This window comes from Doryrhamphus excisus, chromosome 11 (assembly GCF_030265055.1).
Source record: "Doryrhamphus excisus isolate RoL2022-K1 chromosome 11, RoL_Dexc_1.0, whole genome shotgun sequence".
Lineage (NCBI taxonomy): Eukaryota > Metazoa > Chordata > Actinopteri > Syngnathiformes > Syngnathidae > Doryrhamphus > Doryrhamphus excisus.
The window spans coordinates 7,228,736-7,246,886 of NC_080476.1; the positions used below are offsets into that span (position 1 = coordinate 7,228,736).

General features: G+C 40.3%; 2 protein-coding genes across 16 annotated transcripts in view; both read right to left on the reverse strand.

Annotated features, from left to right (window-relative positions):
- sptbn2 (spectrin, beta, non-erythrocytic 2) overlaps positions 1-7,439 on the reverse strand; it is a 39,338-nt gene extending 31,899 nt beyond the window's left edge. For 2 of the 3 annotated variants that reach the window (XM_058086163.1, XM_058086162.1), the window contains exon 1: positions 7,028-7,439. The gene's annotated coding sequence lies outside the window, so the exon portion shown is untranslated. The remainder of the gene's footprint in view (positions 1-7,027) is intronic. The other variant, XM_058086165.1, reaches the window with a different exon arrangement.
- Positions 7,440-13,598: 6,159 nt separating this feature from the next.
- ltbp3 (latent transforming growth factor beta binding protein 3) overlaps positions 13,599-18,151 on the reverse strand; it is a 47,358-nt gene continuing 42,805 nt past the window's right edge. For 12 of the 13 annotated variants that reach the window (XM_058086819.1, XM_058086812.1, XM_058086821.1 and 9 more), the window contains 5 exons: positions 17,265-17,393; positions 16,498-16,659; positions 16,333-16,422; positions 16,127-16,255; positions 13,599-14,383 (listed from right to left, as the gene is read on the reverse strand). In XM_058086819.1, coding sequence (XP_057942802.1) covers positions 14,232-14,383; positions 16,127-16,255; positions 16,333-16,422; positions 16,498-16,659; positions 17,265-17,393 — 662 coding nt within the window. In that variant the 3' untranslated portion in view covers positions 13,599-14,231. The remainder of the gene's footprint in view (positions 14,384-16,126; positions 16,256-16,332; positions 16,423-16,497; positions 16,660-17,264; positions 17,394-18,151) is intronic. The other variant, XM_058086825.1, reaches the window with a different exon arrangement.

The following is an 18,151-nucleotide window of genomic DNA, read 5'->3' on the forward strand; positions in this document are numbered from 1 at the left end:
CGATACAAGCACCGAAGCACTATTTTGAAGGATGTCGGACACAAGCTTTGAGGCTTTGGACTCATTTTATCATCTCTAGTTTTACAGTACTGATGAAGTACTCTGCTATATGTAAGAACTATTTCACAAAAGTTAAATACCGTACACTGGAAACACAATGAATATGCACAGCCACTTGCAGCGCCATCATCCAGAGCTAGTAAGCCAAAAAGGGGCCTGGGCCTGAAGAGACCAATGTGGGGGCTCTACTTATGTCAAAGTCAATCACTCATGACATAACTGTGTATATTTCCAAGGACCTGCGGCCATACAGCGTTGTCGAGAATGATGGGTTTCGCTTTATGATGCGCACTTGTTTACAGAGATGTTGTAATAAAAGTGTCTGTTAAGAGGACATTTGTTTACAGAAATGCTGCACTAATATATTCTCGATGTTAAGACAGATTGTGTTAAAGTGGTTTATATTTACATTTTAAGATATCTGTTTTTCTCTTTAATATTATCGTAAATTGATATCCTGACCAAGATAATTGATAATCGCTGTTACCCGAAGGTTAACCGCAAAAATGTTTACATCCAAATGCCTACCTCATTCACGGCGCAACAAAAAATAAAACAAGCACACACATGGAACACATAATGTGTGTATTGAATTATACAAAAGTACAAAATAATATTGTTTTGCATATTACTGTGGTGAGACCAAAAGACAGGAAGCAGAACTGGAGGTAGCAGAAATGAGGATGCTGTGGTTCTCATTGGGAGTGACCAGGATGGATAGGATCAGGAATGAGAAAAGCCGAAAGACAAAAAAGAAGAAGCATGTCCTTTTTGATAATCGCATAGATTGTGTGTTCCATATGTTATTGTTGGTTACACTGTGAGTGAGTTAGGCATTTGAGTTGATAAGCTCTTGTTGGTTTGTAATGTGTGAGTAAGGCCATGACTATGATTCTCTTTCACTGCAAAGCATACCTGCTCAAGCAAGTTGAAGTTTGCCTCTGATACTTTCTGTGCAACCCCAGCTTTACCAATGTAGGGCAAATGAGATGGTTTTTCTACCAATAAACAGTGTAATTATGGTGATTATACACACACACTAGTGGGTTTTCCAACAAGTTTGTGTTATTACAAATGCTGAATTGTGAATATCCACCATCCTTAATTTATTTAAGGGTAACTTTAATAGATAAAAACAAAACACTGCAGTCAGGACACTTAGAAATCAATCAAGAGCAATCAGTCTGCTTCATTTTTGCATGATGGGCAAAAAGAAGGGTAGACAGCGATGGCATAATTATGGACTTTTAAAAAGTGAAGCCAAAAAAAGGATGCCTTAGATTGCATTTTTTATAATGACCAGTGAGTTGGGGTTGAAAAATAAAAGCTCATCAATTCAATAACATTATTTTGGTCTGTCTCTTGCACCGGGCAGCAAAATACAGCATAGATCCCTAATTGTATTGCAAGGGGAGTCACATGGAGCATTATCCTGAAAGTAAACTTCAATATTGTCGAGCCAAGTAAAACATTCTAGCTATAAAAAAATAAAACAAAAGCTTGAAAATCTTATTAGCGGGAGATTAAGGAGTGGCTGGGAATAGGAACTAAAGGCAGGGATTAGTGAAGAAGACGTCACAGCACCTCCCCTTCACCACATTAACCCCCCAACTTTTCACATCACATTCTACTGACCATGTCACAGTACTCGCTAGATTTCATTCAGTATAACCTTTATGGTTAGCATATATATTATCAATTGGAATAGCTGTAAAAAAAAAAAGGTGAAAGGAACCCGCACACCCATCAGAGTGATCAAGTCTATTAAACGTGTCTGTGGGAGTGACTAATGGTGGGCGTCTGGAGGAGCAATGAAGTGAAGGGAGGCAAATAGAGGGCAATCCTGTCCTTGTTACAAGTATGGAGGGGGCTCGCTCAGTGGCTGTGTTAATCTCTCCTCAATGGATCAGACAAACAATCCTTTGACCTACTATGATACAACCCATTGCTCATCCTCCCTCGCACACACACATGCCGTATTTATGGTATAACCCTAAACCAACCACCCACCCACCCACCCCCAAACACACACGACGGACTGACCTACAACACTTCACAATCGCCACTACCACACACTGCCTGGAAAAGCCACAGTCTATCCGCCCACTCAGCATGACACCGTATACTGGAGTGATTTGACACACAATGAGGATCTGTTCAACACTGCCAATCACACAAGCCGCCATACTACAGCCGGCAAATAGTGACTATCAGCTGTGCAGGATCCAAATGAAAACCTTCTAGGGGTATCAGGTGCATACCCTTAAGCTAATGCAGTGTCTTGTCGATACAGCTCATTTATATTGTAAAGATAAGAAAAAGCATGGACGGTCAGACAGGCAGACGCTCAATAAAACGGGGGGGGGGGGGGGGGGGGGGGGGCATAAAAGGGGATCCCCTTTGGGATTAAGTCGCAAATTTGAGACAAAAGCCATGTTCAGAATGTGATATATCAATATTGCACCGTCAATTGCAGCAAACCTCAACTAATTCAAGTTTAATAATTAAAATACATGTTTTTTTATTTTATCTTTTATTATTTGAACAAAGACATGATGCTGTAATGGTCCTTCTCCAAAGAGGAAGTGGGCCATCAGGCGGTGCCCTAGGGGCTAAACCTCAGCCTCTGACCTGACAGACGCGTGTCACCCTATTGTGCGGTGGCGCGAGCTGAAAGCAGAGCAGAGCCAGCAGCGTGGCGGGCAGCGCCACCATTCTTTCCGTCTCCCTCTTTGTCACCCACTCCTTGTCCACCTCCCCCACCTCTCTGTGAGCTGGTTCTCTACGCCCAGCTGGTCTGTTTGTCAATGCACTACGTTAATCAGGACCAGAGTAAATGAGAAATTCAGCCTCCAATCAGTCGCCTGCAGGGAATAACATGGTCTGTGTACATTGGCCAACCATGCAGGCACTGCCCAACAGTGGACTATAGTACACTACATCACAACCAAGCAACCTGGCATATTTCAGTGACAAATGGGCAGCGTGTAATGGACAAATGTGGAAGGATAATTCAGAACCATACACATGGTGAAGCTTTAAGCATTCTAATTTAAGTTGTTTTTATCAAGAACATACACAGTTGTAAACACCAGTAAAAATGTCCCAATCTTGACGTTTTCTAGAGTTTCATCTTTCAGTATGACAATGACCCCAGGCCAAAAGTAACACATTAAGTGACACAGAGCCTAGACTCAAATCTAACTGAGGGGTGAGCTAAAGAGAGCTTACACATATTGGGAGCTTGGCATCGGGGAGAAGGCTCTGCAGCATCTGCTGTAGAACAACTAGGTTTAGAGACAGCTACTTCCCCCTGGCCATCAGACTGCTCAATGCCAAATAAGCCTCTACCTGCCCACACGCACAACCAAAACTTTAAATTGTTATTTATTCTAAATTATTTAAATTATTTGTACAAATTACTGTTTACGCTGTACATTGTTGTTCATATTTGATGCAATCTATTTATTCTCCACATTATTATTTATTATTACACGGGAGCCAGGCTGTGTTATTGTGCAATCACAATAAAGAAAGTCTATGTCTATGTCTATGTCTATTTTGCACAAAAGAGTGGGCTTGCCCTATTGTATTGTACTATAAATATAATACAGTGGAATCTCAATGAGTTTACACCCCAGCTAGCATATTTTGTCTCAGTTTGTTTACATTTCACGATTTGTGATATGGTGTACATCTTTCTCATGACATTATTAATACACTATCATCAAATGTCCTAGCAAGGTAGAAGTGTTCCTTTATCCCTTTTCGTTTGTCATTTAGAAGCAATAAGCAATTCAAATTGCTTTCTGCGTATGAAACTATTATTAGTCAAAAAGTCATATATAGTTTTCTAGTCACTATTAGGCATCAGAAATGTTAACTTGATATTACTATTATTAGATATTACCTTCATTAAGTCAGCCATGGATGAAGCGTCTGATATGACATTGTGAAAAAAGTTATCCTCCCATTCCATGTGGCAGTGGTACGTTTTTGGCTTTTACTTTGTCTTCCTAGAAAAATTCAATTGGAGGCTAAGCAGTTAGCTCAGTACATAATTATTGTTAAAGCAGCGGCTGTTTCTTATGTCACTTCAGGGGTCCCGTAGTGTGCAATGTGGTGTAACCAAAGCTATCAGTATTGTCGGAGTGTACGTCTACATATGGCAGATTAATGTTAGGCTGCCTGTCCTGTATATCAATCAAATGACAAACGAGTGAGGATTCATTCAGTCAGAGTCCGTTTTAGTTTCAGTTTCAGAATTGTCTTGAAGCAGCCATCAGAGGCACTGCTGATTCTGACTCAGTTATTTCGTTCTCCAAAGAAGAAGAATGTGACATCAACAATGGGAAGCTGAGCTACAGCTTTCGAACACCAGAGATTCGGTTTCCGCCATAAATTTTTGCCAATATTTTGCTTTGTCTTGGTTATCATACAATATTACGTGTGCAAACTAGTCACTTTGACCTGTACTGTATCATTCCGCAAAGCCGAGTCCCCATCAAAGTACCTCACTGTCCATGCATTTTTTGAGTGCCACTGTTAAATAACCCACCACGGGGCGAAAGAAACTTGCGAGTTCCCACACTTTGATAAAGTACAGTTCTAAAAATATGAACAATGGAAGCAAATATTATTTGACACTACAGATGGTGATCTACTGTTAGCTCACCAGCTACAGGTTGTTGACCTCCGCTTTAGACAATACAACACTAAGCAAGGAAACAGGAGCTCCGAACACTCAAAAGGAAATTGTCCCACCCCAAATGTAGCCAAATGCTCACCCCCTAAATTCCATGTAAGAATGTCAGACCGTAACAGACTCCAACAAATAGGACCACTCACAGAAAACCAAACGTCATCTTTCATTTAGACACTGCAAAGACAGCACGCACAGAGAGTTTAAATACACATTTCTACCCTCCCTGCACACACAATGAAAAGTCTCCCTAAAACCAAAAAGCCTCTGCCAACAAACGGCCCAGTACAATAAAGGAGTCAGCAGAGAGTTGGGACAGTTGTTCGGTGCCTTTCCTGTTTGTAGCGATGAAGCAGCCAGAGGCATATAAGCATCAGAGGCCCCTCCACAGGCTGCTGATCCTGGTCTAAATGCACTGCTGAATAGGACAGCAGGCTCTTTTGTTGACCTGTAGCATCACATTCATCAAACATTCAAGCGAGCGTGCCCTCCGCACGCAGACACAGACACAGACATGTCACTTTGATTTCCACAAAACAAGCTTTGTATACGGAATAATAGAAACATCATTAGTTTCTCTATTGCATCAGTGAAATCATGCGGCATGAAAAGGAAACGTGACAAAAGTGACACTACAAGGGGAATAATCAATAGCTTAAATAATTCAAGCTTTCAATGTGACCCATGATGGTTTAATCACAATGTGCTGTTCTACTTGACAAATACGTTCTCAAAAAAATTGCTTCCCACTCATAACATTAAAATGAGATACTTCCCACTCCTTCTCTTTGGTACTTAACATTCCAGATTACAGTAAATAAGGGAGCATCTTCAAATATAGCTGATTATATTTGGTGCTTTCGGAATTACATGCGACTGAAAACCCAAAGTATTACACACGAATAAAGACTTCCAAAGCTTTTTGTTGTATCACACCTTTTCAGCCACATATCCTGAGGGACTTGGTAAATTATTTAGCACACTACATGTGGCCGCCTTCCATCTTGCAACTAAGCATGCCTCAAGTCAGACAGAATTCCCGCATGAGCACTGATTTATTGTTCTGGGATCGGGGTTGAACATGTCGCCCTCTGGTGGCAATCTTCAGTTTTGACTGAAAAAAGCATGATGGGTAATGTATAAAATTCCAGGAATTCCCCAGAATAAAATAGTTTTTTTTTTATTTTTACATTTAAATAATGATTTACAGACGTATAAATTCTATACTGGTCTAGTTTGAAATGCTTTACATGCAATGAATGATGTACCATACAATGCATTGCAAAGTGCAAACAGCCCTTACTATAAAAAGAAGTCATGGTAGGCAATGTAAATCAATGTTCTGTAACATGACTCATAAGCAATGCAGAGAAAAGGGCACAAGTGGTAAATGTCTGCCATATAAGAGGTGGAAAGGGGGGGATTAAATGTAACCCATAAACGCATGCAGCTTGCATCAAAACATAAATTATATGTAGGAGTGGGGATGATGCATTAAAAACCACTAACATACAATATTAAAGACTATTCATTATGTGGGAACCAAACTGGTGTGGGCCAGAAAAGCCATTAAAAGTCATCAATATGCATAAGCTTTATATTATGTTGGTCACCCACCTTCATGTACGTTGCCACGGTTGTTTTCTCCAGGAAAGTTTATCTATCCAGATACTATAGTTCGTCTCTGAGCTCTGACATGAACGTATATGACGTCTAATTGAATGCACATAGGGGTTGCATTCATGCTGCCATGGCTCTCGTTGTAGGCCAGGCTGCATAAATCCCTATGCTGTCATAAAGGCGAACAGAAAGCATGCCAGAGTGGAAATTTAGACCATATAGTGAAGAAACAGAATTCGAGACAAACAATGAGCTATCTACTGCTTTCGTGCCTTGTGTTGTTTGTAGGGCTCCACAGGCTGTACGTGAACGCAGCATGCATTTTGGACTGTGGCAGGCATTGACATGGATTCAAACAAAGGCGTCCTGATTGATGGCTACCACCAACTACACATTCACACACTTCTCTGCCAAGCAGCTAACATACTATCATCACAAATAACGACAAGAAATGTCCATAAGAGTGTAAAAATATATCCATATGAGCGACGATCCAGTGAAGCTATACGTTGGGTTGGAATGCTAATAGCGGCTAACATCAGTCACCTGAATGATATCACACTCCTCTCTTATTAGCTTTGTTATTGGTGATTAAATCATAAAGACAGTAATGATAACTGAAAAGGGGTGGAAAAAGACACTTACCTTTTGTTTTGTCTTCCGTTAGGATATTAATTCAACCCTAGCGAATACATATGATATTTAAGTCGACATCAAAATGTGCCAGTAAGCTAATTCAGATGATAACAGTTTTTAAAAAATCCCAGGTGATGCTAATAATGCTCCGCCGTTACATCCGTATCATCGAAAAAAAAAACATTTCACCCCCGCCTCTGCTAACCATTCACCGTGTTACAAAAGCGGCAAAAAATGGCCTTTTCGGAATCGAGTCGTCCCTCCTGAGAGGGAGGCAGGTACCAGGCGGATATCCGCAGCAGCAGTGGCCGAGCATCCGACGCTCCGCCCGGGTAGAACCTCACTCACACTCCCGCTGCCTGCCTTGCCTGCTGAACGCACTCCTGTGATAGGAAGAAAGAAAAAGTGGACGAGGTGCTGCTGCTAGTGGGGGAGTGTGTGTGTGTGTGTGTGTGTTGTGTGAGTGGGTGGGTGCTGCTGACCCTTCCTGGGCACATGCAAAGCAGCGTGTACATATTATTCAGTCAGTATTGTAGAAGAGAAGCACAATGGCAGTGTATGGTGCTGTCCCTGGTGCTAAAAGCAAAAGCATGGAACCATATTGTCACGTTATTCATTTTAGGACACGAATTTAGGACACAGGAGACCTAAATCCTGTAGCTGCTACACTCACTTATTATTTTGCACGGCTTGAAACAACACTAAACCCCGGTTAGCATGTTCATTCATTCACAATCAGACACAATCAAACCGTATATATAAAAAAAATGCAACTTCTGAGTTAGAAAAATAAATGAAAATGATAATAAAATAAATTCCAAGCAGTTTTCATGTTAAGAAATATCAGAAAAATGTAATATGCAGTCATAAAATGATAGAAGAATCCCTTATATTTATACCTGTGGCTTATTGAGAGGAAGAAGTAGACATGTCAAGAGAACACGTACATAAATAAGACTACTATACTGCCAAGTTATTACTGTCACTTCCATAGGAGCACATCCTTTTACATGCTCTTCAGTCATGGTTGACACCAAAAGTGCGTCCATATGGGTGGGTGTTTCTCCTCTCTCAGGACCTTTTTATGATGGCTTTTCTTTTCCTTGGTGCACCCTCCTTACACTTGGAGAAACATAATGAAGTGCAAAGAGTAAATTAAAAATAAGCAATGTTAAACAAGGCATACATTGCATTCTTGTCGTGTGTTGTATCCAGTTCTCAAGTGAGTTTTTTGAGTGTTTACGGTCCAACATTAAGTTCTTTAATAATTCATGAAAGCATATTCGTAATGTGAATAATCCCAAATGGATTTTGAACGAGTGCCGTGCGGTGGTCTAGTTGTTAGCACATTAGCCTTACAGCCTGGAGAACCAGGCTTGAGGTGTTGAGTTTGCTTGTTGTTCTTGTGCTGTGTAGGTTACGCTACAACATCCCAAAAACATGCAGAGGTTAATTGGAGACTAAATTGTGATCATCTTAATATTAAGAGCAGAAGGCTTGGCAGAGAGTCATGGATGTACAGTACTAGTCCAAAAAGTTTCTCAAAGGTGGTCCTCAGGTTGCAATGTTACGTTTTTTTGTGGTTACATACATGTGTCATTTAGGAAGTTATTTTGATCTGTAAACACAAAACTCGCTGAAGAACTAGTTACATTGGAAGAATACACTAAGTATTCTACATTCCTCTTAAAGGGCTCCACACACAGGAAGTGGCAAATGACTGCAACTGGAGAAACTCATCGCCAACGCAAACTGCACATTGGAAAAGACGAGAGGCTGTGGCAGCGTGCTCACACCTAGAGCAAATTAGGAGTCTCCCACGGTTTTGATTGATTGTCAGATTTGGAGGGAATCTGAGGGTATCAAAGTAGTTCAGAGGAGGAAAAACAGACGGTTTTGCTAGTATTCCATGTAAACTTATGTGAACTTACTTGCTATGTTTACTTTGTTTCGCTTGTTCCGTGGCTGCATGGTGATTCACGATATTTGATCTGTTGCACAGGTTCCGTTAAAAATGAATGGAGTACACTCGACTGTTGCAACCATCATTAAGGCTAAAATTTGTATTTTAACATCTACCCATACATTAAGAGGTTGACAAGGAGCTTGTCGATCAACAAAAAAGGCTATTGTAAGCCCCACCCACGACAAAACAACATCAGCAAACTCAACTGTCCTCTTTAAACATTCTCCTCAACGCGTACCCTAACATTCACAGTCAGGAAATCACAAAACACTACACTTACTTGCCAGATTGCTACAGTATCCTTGAGCATGTTAAAGGATCTAATCCTGACAAAGTGATAGTAATAAAAAGGCATGAAATGGAAACTTGCATTCTTGTATTAAGTGTTAATTTAGGTATAATTCAGCTGTAAGATCTCGACTTACAAACAACCTATTTTCAGGCCAAAGTTCAATATTTGTGGAATGCTATGTTTTCATGTCCAGCCCTTCAGCCCTTACATTTTTGAAACGGTGGCCCTCTCCATTATGTAGTTACGTAGCCCTTGCGTAGAGGGTGGGTCCATGTCTGCATGTATGGGTGGAGCTGCGGTGAGGACTTGGCGGGTCTCCTTGGGAGGGCAAATTGCATCCTATTCATTACAAGCAGTTTGTGGTCGTGAAAAAGGGTAGTAGTATAGTTTGTTGTAGCGTAAAATTAGTCTTGACAGCAAGATATTAATTCCATATAGTCATTCATTCGTTCATTTTCTACCGCTTTTCCTCCCAAGGATGCCGGGGGTGCTGGAGCCTATCCCAGCTGTCTTCGGGCAAGAGGTGGGGTACACCCTGACTGGTTGCCAGCCAATCACAGGGCACATATAGACAAACAACCATTCACACTCACATTCATACCTATGGACAATTTGGAGTTGCCAATTAACCTAGCATGAATTTTGGAATGTCGGAGGAAGCCGGAGTCCTCGGAGAAAACCCACGCATGCACGGGGAGAACATGCAAACTCCACACAGAGATGGCCGAGGTTGGAATTGAACCCTGGTCTCCTAGCTGTGAGGTCTGCGTGCTAACCACTCATCCTCAGTGCAGCCCAATTCCATATAGTTTATAATGTATTTTGACTTTGATTTTAAATTTTTAATATTAAATTAAATTAAATTAAAACCAATGATAGCTGTAAAGAGCGCATCTAGTAAAAAAAAAAAAAAAACATGGCCCATTTCAGTACATGTATCAACATTTATAGCACACACCCACCATGTTTACGCTCCTGAGCCCAGACCCCACCCCTGAGCCCAGACCCCACACCACATGCAGGGATCTCATCCCCAATCCACTGTGACAAAGGGAAAGAGCTGAGTGTAGAATATAAGGCTGCCACTGGCTGCCAGAGTGTGTCCAGCACAGTGCTTTCTGCAGATTGCAGCAGTTTGAGCTAAACCCCCCTGTGTCTGCTCTCTATAGACTGGACCTGGACGGGTGGGGTCATCATTGGTGCGTGCGGCAACGAGGGAGGAGTCGGGGTGGGCAGGCATGCGTTTGGCAAAGTTGGTGTGACTGTGCTTTACACATGGTTGGACTTGATCTCTGTTCTTATTTTCCACAGTGTGGGACTGATATTGCCAGCCTTAAAGCTGAATCATATGACTCCAGTCAAGGAGAGGTAAAGGAGGGGGCGGCCTGTGGGCTGCCCTTTAATATTGTCATCTGACAAGAAGTATAAGCGAGATTACTGTGGAGAGGAGACCCGATCAAATGTGTATTATACCACATTGCAAATGTTATATATATACAGTATGTGAGGAAGAAATGATTGCAGTTTATCCTCACAAGGGTTGCGGGCATGCTGGAGCCTATCCCAGCTGTCTTCGGGCGAGAGGCGGGGTACACCCTGGACTGGTCGCCAGCCAATCACAGTGTCAGTCAGCAATTTGGAGATCAAATCATCAACAAGGAGAAGTGTGATGATAACCATAGAATCCAAAAAATCAATATTTTATGCAGCCTACCGATCATCCATGAGTGAGATCAGTTGATACCGATCAATTAGACTAAAAATTTAAAATGTCAATGTATTCCTTATTCTAAGGGTCCTAACAGGCAGAGGACCCAAAATTAGGTAATTTGCTTAGTCTTCTGACTGTGATGCACACGCAGGCGTTGACTATGTTAGCTGGTATGTTAGCCGTTTCATTGACTGTTGCTGCACCGTGAGTCTTGGAAACTCACCATAGTAATAGTAAAATATACAAACTTTTTCAGTGCTTTGGTTCCGATTTTCTACAATAAAAGCGCTGATAAAACATTCCATTGTTCTCAAATATCTTAATTTTTATTTTTCTGCACAAAATAAGATGAAAAATAAACAAATCCAGAATAAAGAAAATCAATCAATCAGTAATAAATAAATACATATAATAATAATAATAAAACAGCAAATAATAAAAACTTAAGAAACCACATATAGTTGGTGGGTAGACAAATTATTTTTTTCAGATTAAAATTAACAAAGCATTATTAGAGCCCTATAGACATGACAAAACACGACTATAGTCACATTTTTAGTTTTTTTTATTTACAACATATTGCGCAACTGCAGGGTCTTGAGACACATGCTAACTCGCAAACTAGAGAGCTAGCGACCTAAACGGTAGCCTCCAAGTTATTTCCTTTAAACTTAAATAGCCAAAAACTTACCACTTCCAAACGGATAGGAAGGATAACTATTAACAGTTATTTAACCTTTAACATGAACATTAATCAAACGTAATAATTCTTTCTGGGTACATGATACCATACAGCATCTATATCAAACTTGCGTGGGCCGCACTAACATTAAACTTTCATATCAAGGCGGGGGCCTCAAACTAGTGTCCTGCGGGCCACATTTGGCCCGCGGGCCGCGTGTTTGAGACCCCTGGTCAAGTGTTTGTTCTTCAAACGCCATATTAAATTCAAGCTATGAATGTCACTTTTCTTGGAAATGTTGATCCAAAATGGGAGGCGAACATCAACGTCAAGCTTGGAGGAGGGCTTGAAAGGGTCATGTGTCAAAAATATACATTATCTCAATTACATTTTCACCGATCGTAACCACAGTGAAAATATTGGATCTACGGTATTTCTCTTGTGTCTCACTGCCATGTTGTCTCTTCAGTCGCCATAACAGCCAAATTGAATATGGTGTAATAGTCTTGAGGTAATTTGCATAATTAAAATCAGTGAAACAAAGACAAAGATCATGGAAAAAGTCATTCCTAACTACACGATTTAAATAGAAGCCATTACAAACAATTGCTTTTTCCTTGAGAGCAGAGGTTTATGTTTACACACGGGACTGATGGAAAACTTTTGCAATGTCATTGCTCACAATGTTTGTCCCCCATCTTCCACAATAGCTGCACAACACCTACTTAAGTTGAGCAGATGCAGTATGGAGGGTTACTCTCCGGGCAGTTTGACCCACTAAAATGTATTTATAGCCTCTCACCACCTTTTGAGTCATCTGAAAAGGCCAGCTATATGCTATTTCTGTTCTAATTGTTGCTCAGCCATTTCTTTCTCTCTCACGCCCTCTTTCTTTGCCGCCTAAAGTGGTTGCTCAAGGTCACTCTTCCGTTCTAGATTTAAATGACATAATGCTTTGACAGAATGAAACCAGGACGAGGAGCTATGGTGCCATAGCAACGTGGCTTTCTGAGGAGCAGGATGAGGAGCATCATCTACACGTCGGGACCCGCATGGGTGCAAACAGCTTACCTTACGACACGATCCGTACCTTCCGTCACTCGGTAGGAGAAGTTAATCCATTCAGTGATGTAGAACCACACTGCATTACACAGAGAGCATTTGAGGATGGAAAAATGCACCTTTATACATCACAAATACATATACAATTATTTATGAAAATGGCAAACATCTGTATTTATTCACAATGCAATGTTTGTCATTTTTATTATTCCTGCATTTTTTAAATAAGTTATTACTAATCATATATTCTGTATTTATTTATTCACTATTCAATGTTTATATCATTCTTTATTTCTGTATTTTAGCATTTTATACATAATTGACCATAAATTGTGTTTATTCACTATAAAATGTCCTTTTTTAAATTGCCCAATTTATTTTTGTAATTATTTAATAGGTCATTGATCATATATTCTGTATTTATTCACTATACAATATTTCTGTCATTTTCTATTCATCAATTTATTTTTTTCATTATTTAGTAGGTTTTTAATCATATATTCTGTATTTATTTATTCACTATACAATATTTCTGTCATTTTTAATTCCTCAATTTATATTTTTAAGTTATTTTAAGTTATTATTTCCGTTTATTCCCGTATGTATTATTGTATTATTCTTATTTATTATTCAATCCGTCATAATTGACCATATATATATATATATATATATATATATATATATATATATATATATATATATATATATATATATATATATATATATATATGCAATACATAACAGAAAACGTCTCAAAATTCAGTTTTTCTGAGAATAGGGGAGAGAATAGTGGATGGAACTGTGGAATGCTGTGGAATGCCGAAGCATGTCCTCAAACCCATCGAAACACAACAGTATACAAATAGGTTGAAATATATATTTTTTAATTAAATTCTTATCTTAAAAGGTTGTCGAAATGGTTTGATGCAGCAAAACATTGTTGACGTTCCAAAGTCAGCTACAGTTGGCAAACATTCCCATGTGTTGCTAAGTGCATGGTCTTTATTTCTAGCTTAAAGTTTACTTAGGTGCACGTGTCAAATACACAAACTTCACGTCTCTCATATTTTACATCAACAAAAAAAATGGACAGCAAACTCTCAAATCCACAAACTGTACAATAACACAAAATCAACAATCTGCGTTGGAATAACACAATTGGAAGGAGGGAATTTAGACTTAAATATTAATGAATGTGGACGAAGAATTAAAGAGGGACACCAGAACCTTTGGCCTCCGTACAATGTACAAATCTCAAATGGGCTGAGCAATAATGAGCAAGAAATAATTAATTACAAAAACATTTCATAAAAAAACACACATTTGTCATTGTTTTATGTAAAATAGGGCACAGAGGAGGAGCTTACATCTTCCAAGTTGACTGCGCATACACGGTTGTGTGTTGTGATTTCAAAGGCGTATATGTACAGCATGTGCACAGTGCTTGAGTGTGTGTGTGTGTTGCATACAAATGGATAAATAAGAGCAAAGTCTGAATGATTATTGGGTTCTGCGACGGACGCATATGTTTGGCCTGCGTGTGGCCACAAAGCCATGTTTGCAGTAGCACTTGAATGAGCCCGCCGTGTTCACACAGCGAGCGTTCTTGCACGGATTCATGCGAATCCCTGGTTCTGCACACTCGTCGATGTCTGGGGGAGGGAAATGCAGAAACAAACACTGAAGCTGTGTTTCCATCAAGTGAAATGTTCGTGTGTGTCATTGCCGTATAGAGCTACAAATGTTTGCATCAAAAGAGACACAACTGACCAATGAATGGTGTTTACGTGATATGCAATAAGAGATGCAATGCAACTGACCAATCCCAAGTTTTCACAAGTAATTGACACATACACTGATGAATGTTTGCTTAAAGGGGACCGATTATGCTCTTTTTGGCACTTTGAATTGTGGACTCCTATAGAGCACCTACACACAATAACCAGCAAAGAAAGCTTTTTAGAACTTCCAGAATCAGCACCTATTCCAGTTGTATTTTTGGATTTTGTTCTTCCCACGAAAACAATCTGTTTTAATTGATTCCAACTATGGCCCACTTCCAGGCACCCCCACTCCACTGTGGTTGGTCACATTGCCAAGTGCTTAGGAGGACTTCCGGTGTTGTGCCGCTAGCTGCCGAACCCAACGTTTTTTGATTTGATCAACTTTTTAAAATGTCCACTTTTAACATACAGATCCCAAATCCGATCTGGAAGTAGGGACTGGACAGTCTGAAGTTTCTCAAGAAAAGAGATTACTTCAAGACGTCTCTCAATGGTAAGTAGCTTTAGCATTTTAGCGTTCTACAGCATCGATAATGTGTAATGTGGTTATTAATTTTTTTTTGTGGGACTACCAGTGTTTAAATAAACTCAAGTAGACCCACTGACTGTGGTGGGAAATGGCTGTTAGCAAGTCAAGACTCTGTGAGCTTGTAATTTGCATCCTGTATGTACACTCTATAATGCTACACAGACAACCGTTTACGTATGTTCCATTACGTACACAAAATAAACACAGGACACTGATAAATTCTTACTTACTGCTTGCTCTTCTGAGTCTTTGAGATGACCAAGTAATGTTGGAATGGCGTTAGGCTTCAGCAACAGCTTGTCGGCTAGTCCAGCTGCATACTGGCCCATGTTCACAAAACAGTCCAGTATGAAATGCCGGTCACAGATTATTTTTTTTTTTACTGGTAGGGAATCAGGAACCCCTACTACTTGTACCTGATCTTTGCATCGCTAGGAATTGGAAACAAATGGAGCTTCCACTCACACCCAAAGAAACACTTCCTGGGAGCCACTGCCAACAACGTAAACACAGAAGCAGAGCTTTGGGACAGCAGACAGCGTATCTGGCCTCCAGCACACGCCCATATAAGGAACCCCGTCTATGTGTGACATCACAAAACTCCAGTTTTACAACACCCTCTAAAACCGAGCGTTTTGAGCCATCACAAACTTCTTTCCGGGCTCACTTCCAAATGTGCAAACCTCATTGTTTGGCATCGTTTAACATGAGAATACAACATTTTGACTACATTTATAGGTCAGAAAAGTGGAAAAAGCATAATAGGTCCCCTTTAAAAACTGACACATTTCGACCAATTACTAGTGCTGCGTATAATAATGTACATAAAGACTAAACAATGTTTTCTTAAAAGGTGATGCAACATGACCAACCAATAATAATTACAAGTACTGACTGACCAGTGACCGATCAATTACTGGTGAGGCATTGACCAGTGACGCCACTCTGCCAATTGGCTAATCAATGGTTATTGCGTGTAAGAATGAACCTACTGATCGACCAAAGTTTGCTTAAAAAATGACACAACACGATGGACCAGTCACTGGTCCTATGTGTAACGATTGACAAAGAAAAAGACAAACCTATACAGCGGGTGTGGGAGTGGTCCAGCCTAAATCCTTGGTTACATTCACACATGGTGCTGAGATAGGAGCGTACACAGTGTCCATTCGTACAGCTGCATTCGTCTGAGTCCTCCTCTGAACTGTCACCTGTGAAAGAACATTTTAATAATGTGATACAGAGAGGGGGGGGGGGGACTTAGATGGTGGCATATGTACGGTTCAACCTGGATTGTAGTTAGTGAAAGCTGCCAAGAAATCCTGCTCCCCGTCGGACTCCGTCTCCAGGTGCATCTCACACAAATGGTTGAACATCTCTGTGTAGAGACAACAAAAGCCTTCAAGAAAATCAACAGAGAAGCAAACACGTGGGGGGCGGACGGGTCACTCACCTGAATTTCTTGGCGGACAGGTGTTGCACTCGGGCCCCCAGCCGCGACCGTAGTGGCAGCAGCACTCCGAGTAGGTCACCAACATGACGCTCCTGGGCTCGGTGCAGATCAAGCCCTCGTCCACCTGCAGGAAACATACGTCCTTGTAGGCTGCGGTGCGATCTGGATCAAGCAAAGAGAAAAAAAAAGATGGTGGTTCAACCATAACAGCATAATGTTGCGGCCTCACTCCATTATTATATCAACTTAGGAGGTCATAAACAGGTTTTCTATGCTCTAACTACAAATATATTCATTTTATACATGAGAAATTCACTTATCACGGTTGAGTCTGGAACTAATAAACTGTGATAAACGAGGGATGACTGTATAGAATATTTTACAATGGTCAGACGCAATTCCTGTGCTTACAGCAAGGATGACGTACAAACAGCCACAATTACAGCAACTCACATGCATGTTTCATATTCAATTTATGAACTTTCAATACAGCAATAACCAGTTTTACACTCATTGGACACTTCATTAGGTGCACCTGTACACTGGAATCATGCCTTTGCAAAGATAATAATGCTGAAGTTTGAGAGTTGTTATTGTTTGTATATTGATCGTCTGTGCAGGTTGCACCATAATGTTTTTGCTACGTGATAAGAAGCAAAATATTAGGAATTATAGTCAAGCAACTGTCAAATGAATGAATGAATGAATGACAAGGAGAACCATGTGTCTACGGGGATTTGAAACTAGCTGATGCTGAATTTACCCACCGTCATAGACGCACTGTTTCAGCTCCGCACTGAAGGTGCGAGGAGGGTCACAAAAGCAGTGAAAAGAGCCGGGCGTGTTCTCACACCTCCCGTTCCTACAGTAGGAGGGATCCTGGCACTCATTCACATCTGCAAAGGGCACCACAGACACTGGTTACAGTATGAACATCTGTATGGGGCCAGCTCTTGTTGGCAGGTGGATCAAAAATGCTGATTTGGTATTGTATCGGCATGTATTGTGTAATACACTCATTGGACACTTCATTAGGTACTGTACATCTGATTGAATTCCGCTCAACCAAAACTTTGCAAAGGCATGATAAGAAAACACACAAAACAGTTCTTATTGTGCATGTGTATCTAATTAAGTGTCCAGCAAGTGTGAGTGTACCAAGTGTGAGTGGTACCCATTATGTCATTGTATGGTCATATCACCTCGTACTTCGGTACGTGACAAAAATAAATAAATAAATTAAAAATTACAATAATAAACAAACTTAAACTATATTAGGAAAGCAGGAAGTGAACAAATGTAACAGTTACTGATTGTAAAAGTACAAGATGGAGGGGTAGGATTTAATAAGCTTTGCTTCTTCCTACTCCTTTTGGACATGTGGAACTGTGAACTGATTATGTGATGCACTCAATTGTAATCTGATGCATGTTCAAATGAAATTAAACCATTACCATAATCCTCTAAATTCATAATGCTGGAGAACTTGAACTTAAAATAAGTAATGATTCTTAATGAAATGAAACAGTGGCAACAACAATAAACAATAATACCCCCTAATTGTACCCCAGGTTTGGGATCAACGCATGCCACACAAACAAGAACAGTAGATGCCAGAGTATATCATAAAGTAGCAGGGGTAGTAATCCCTCCA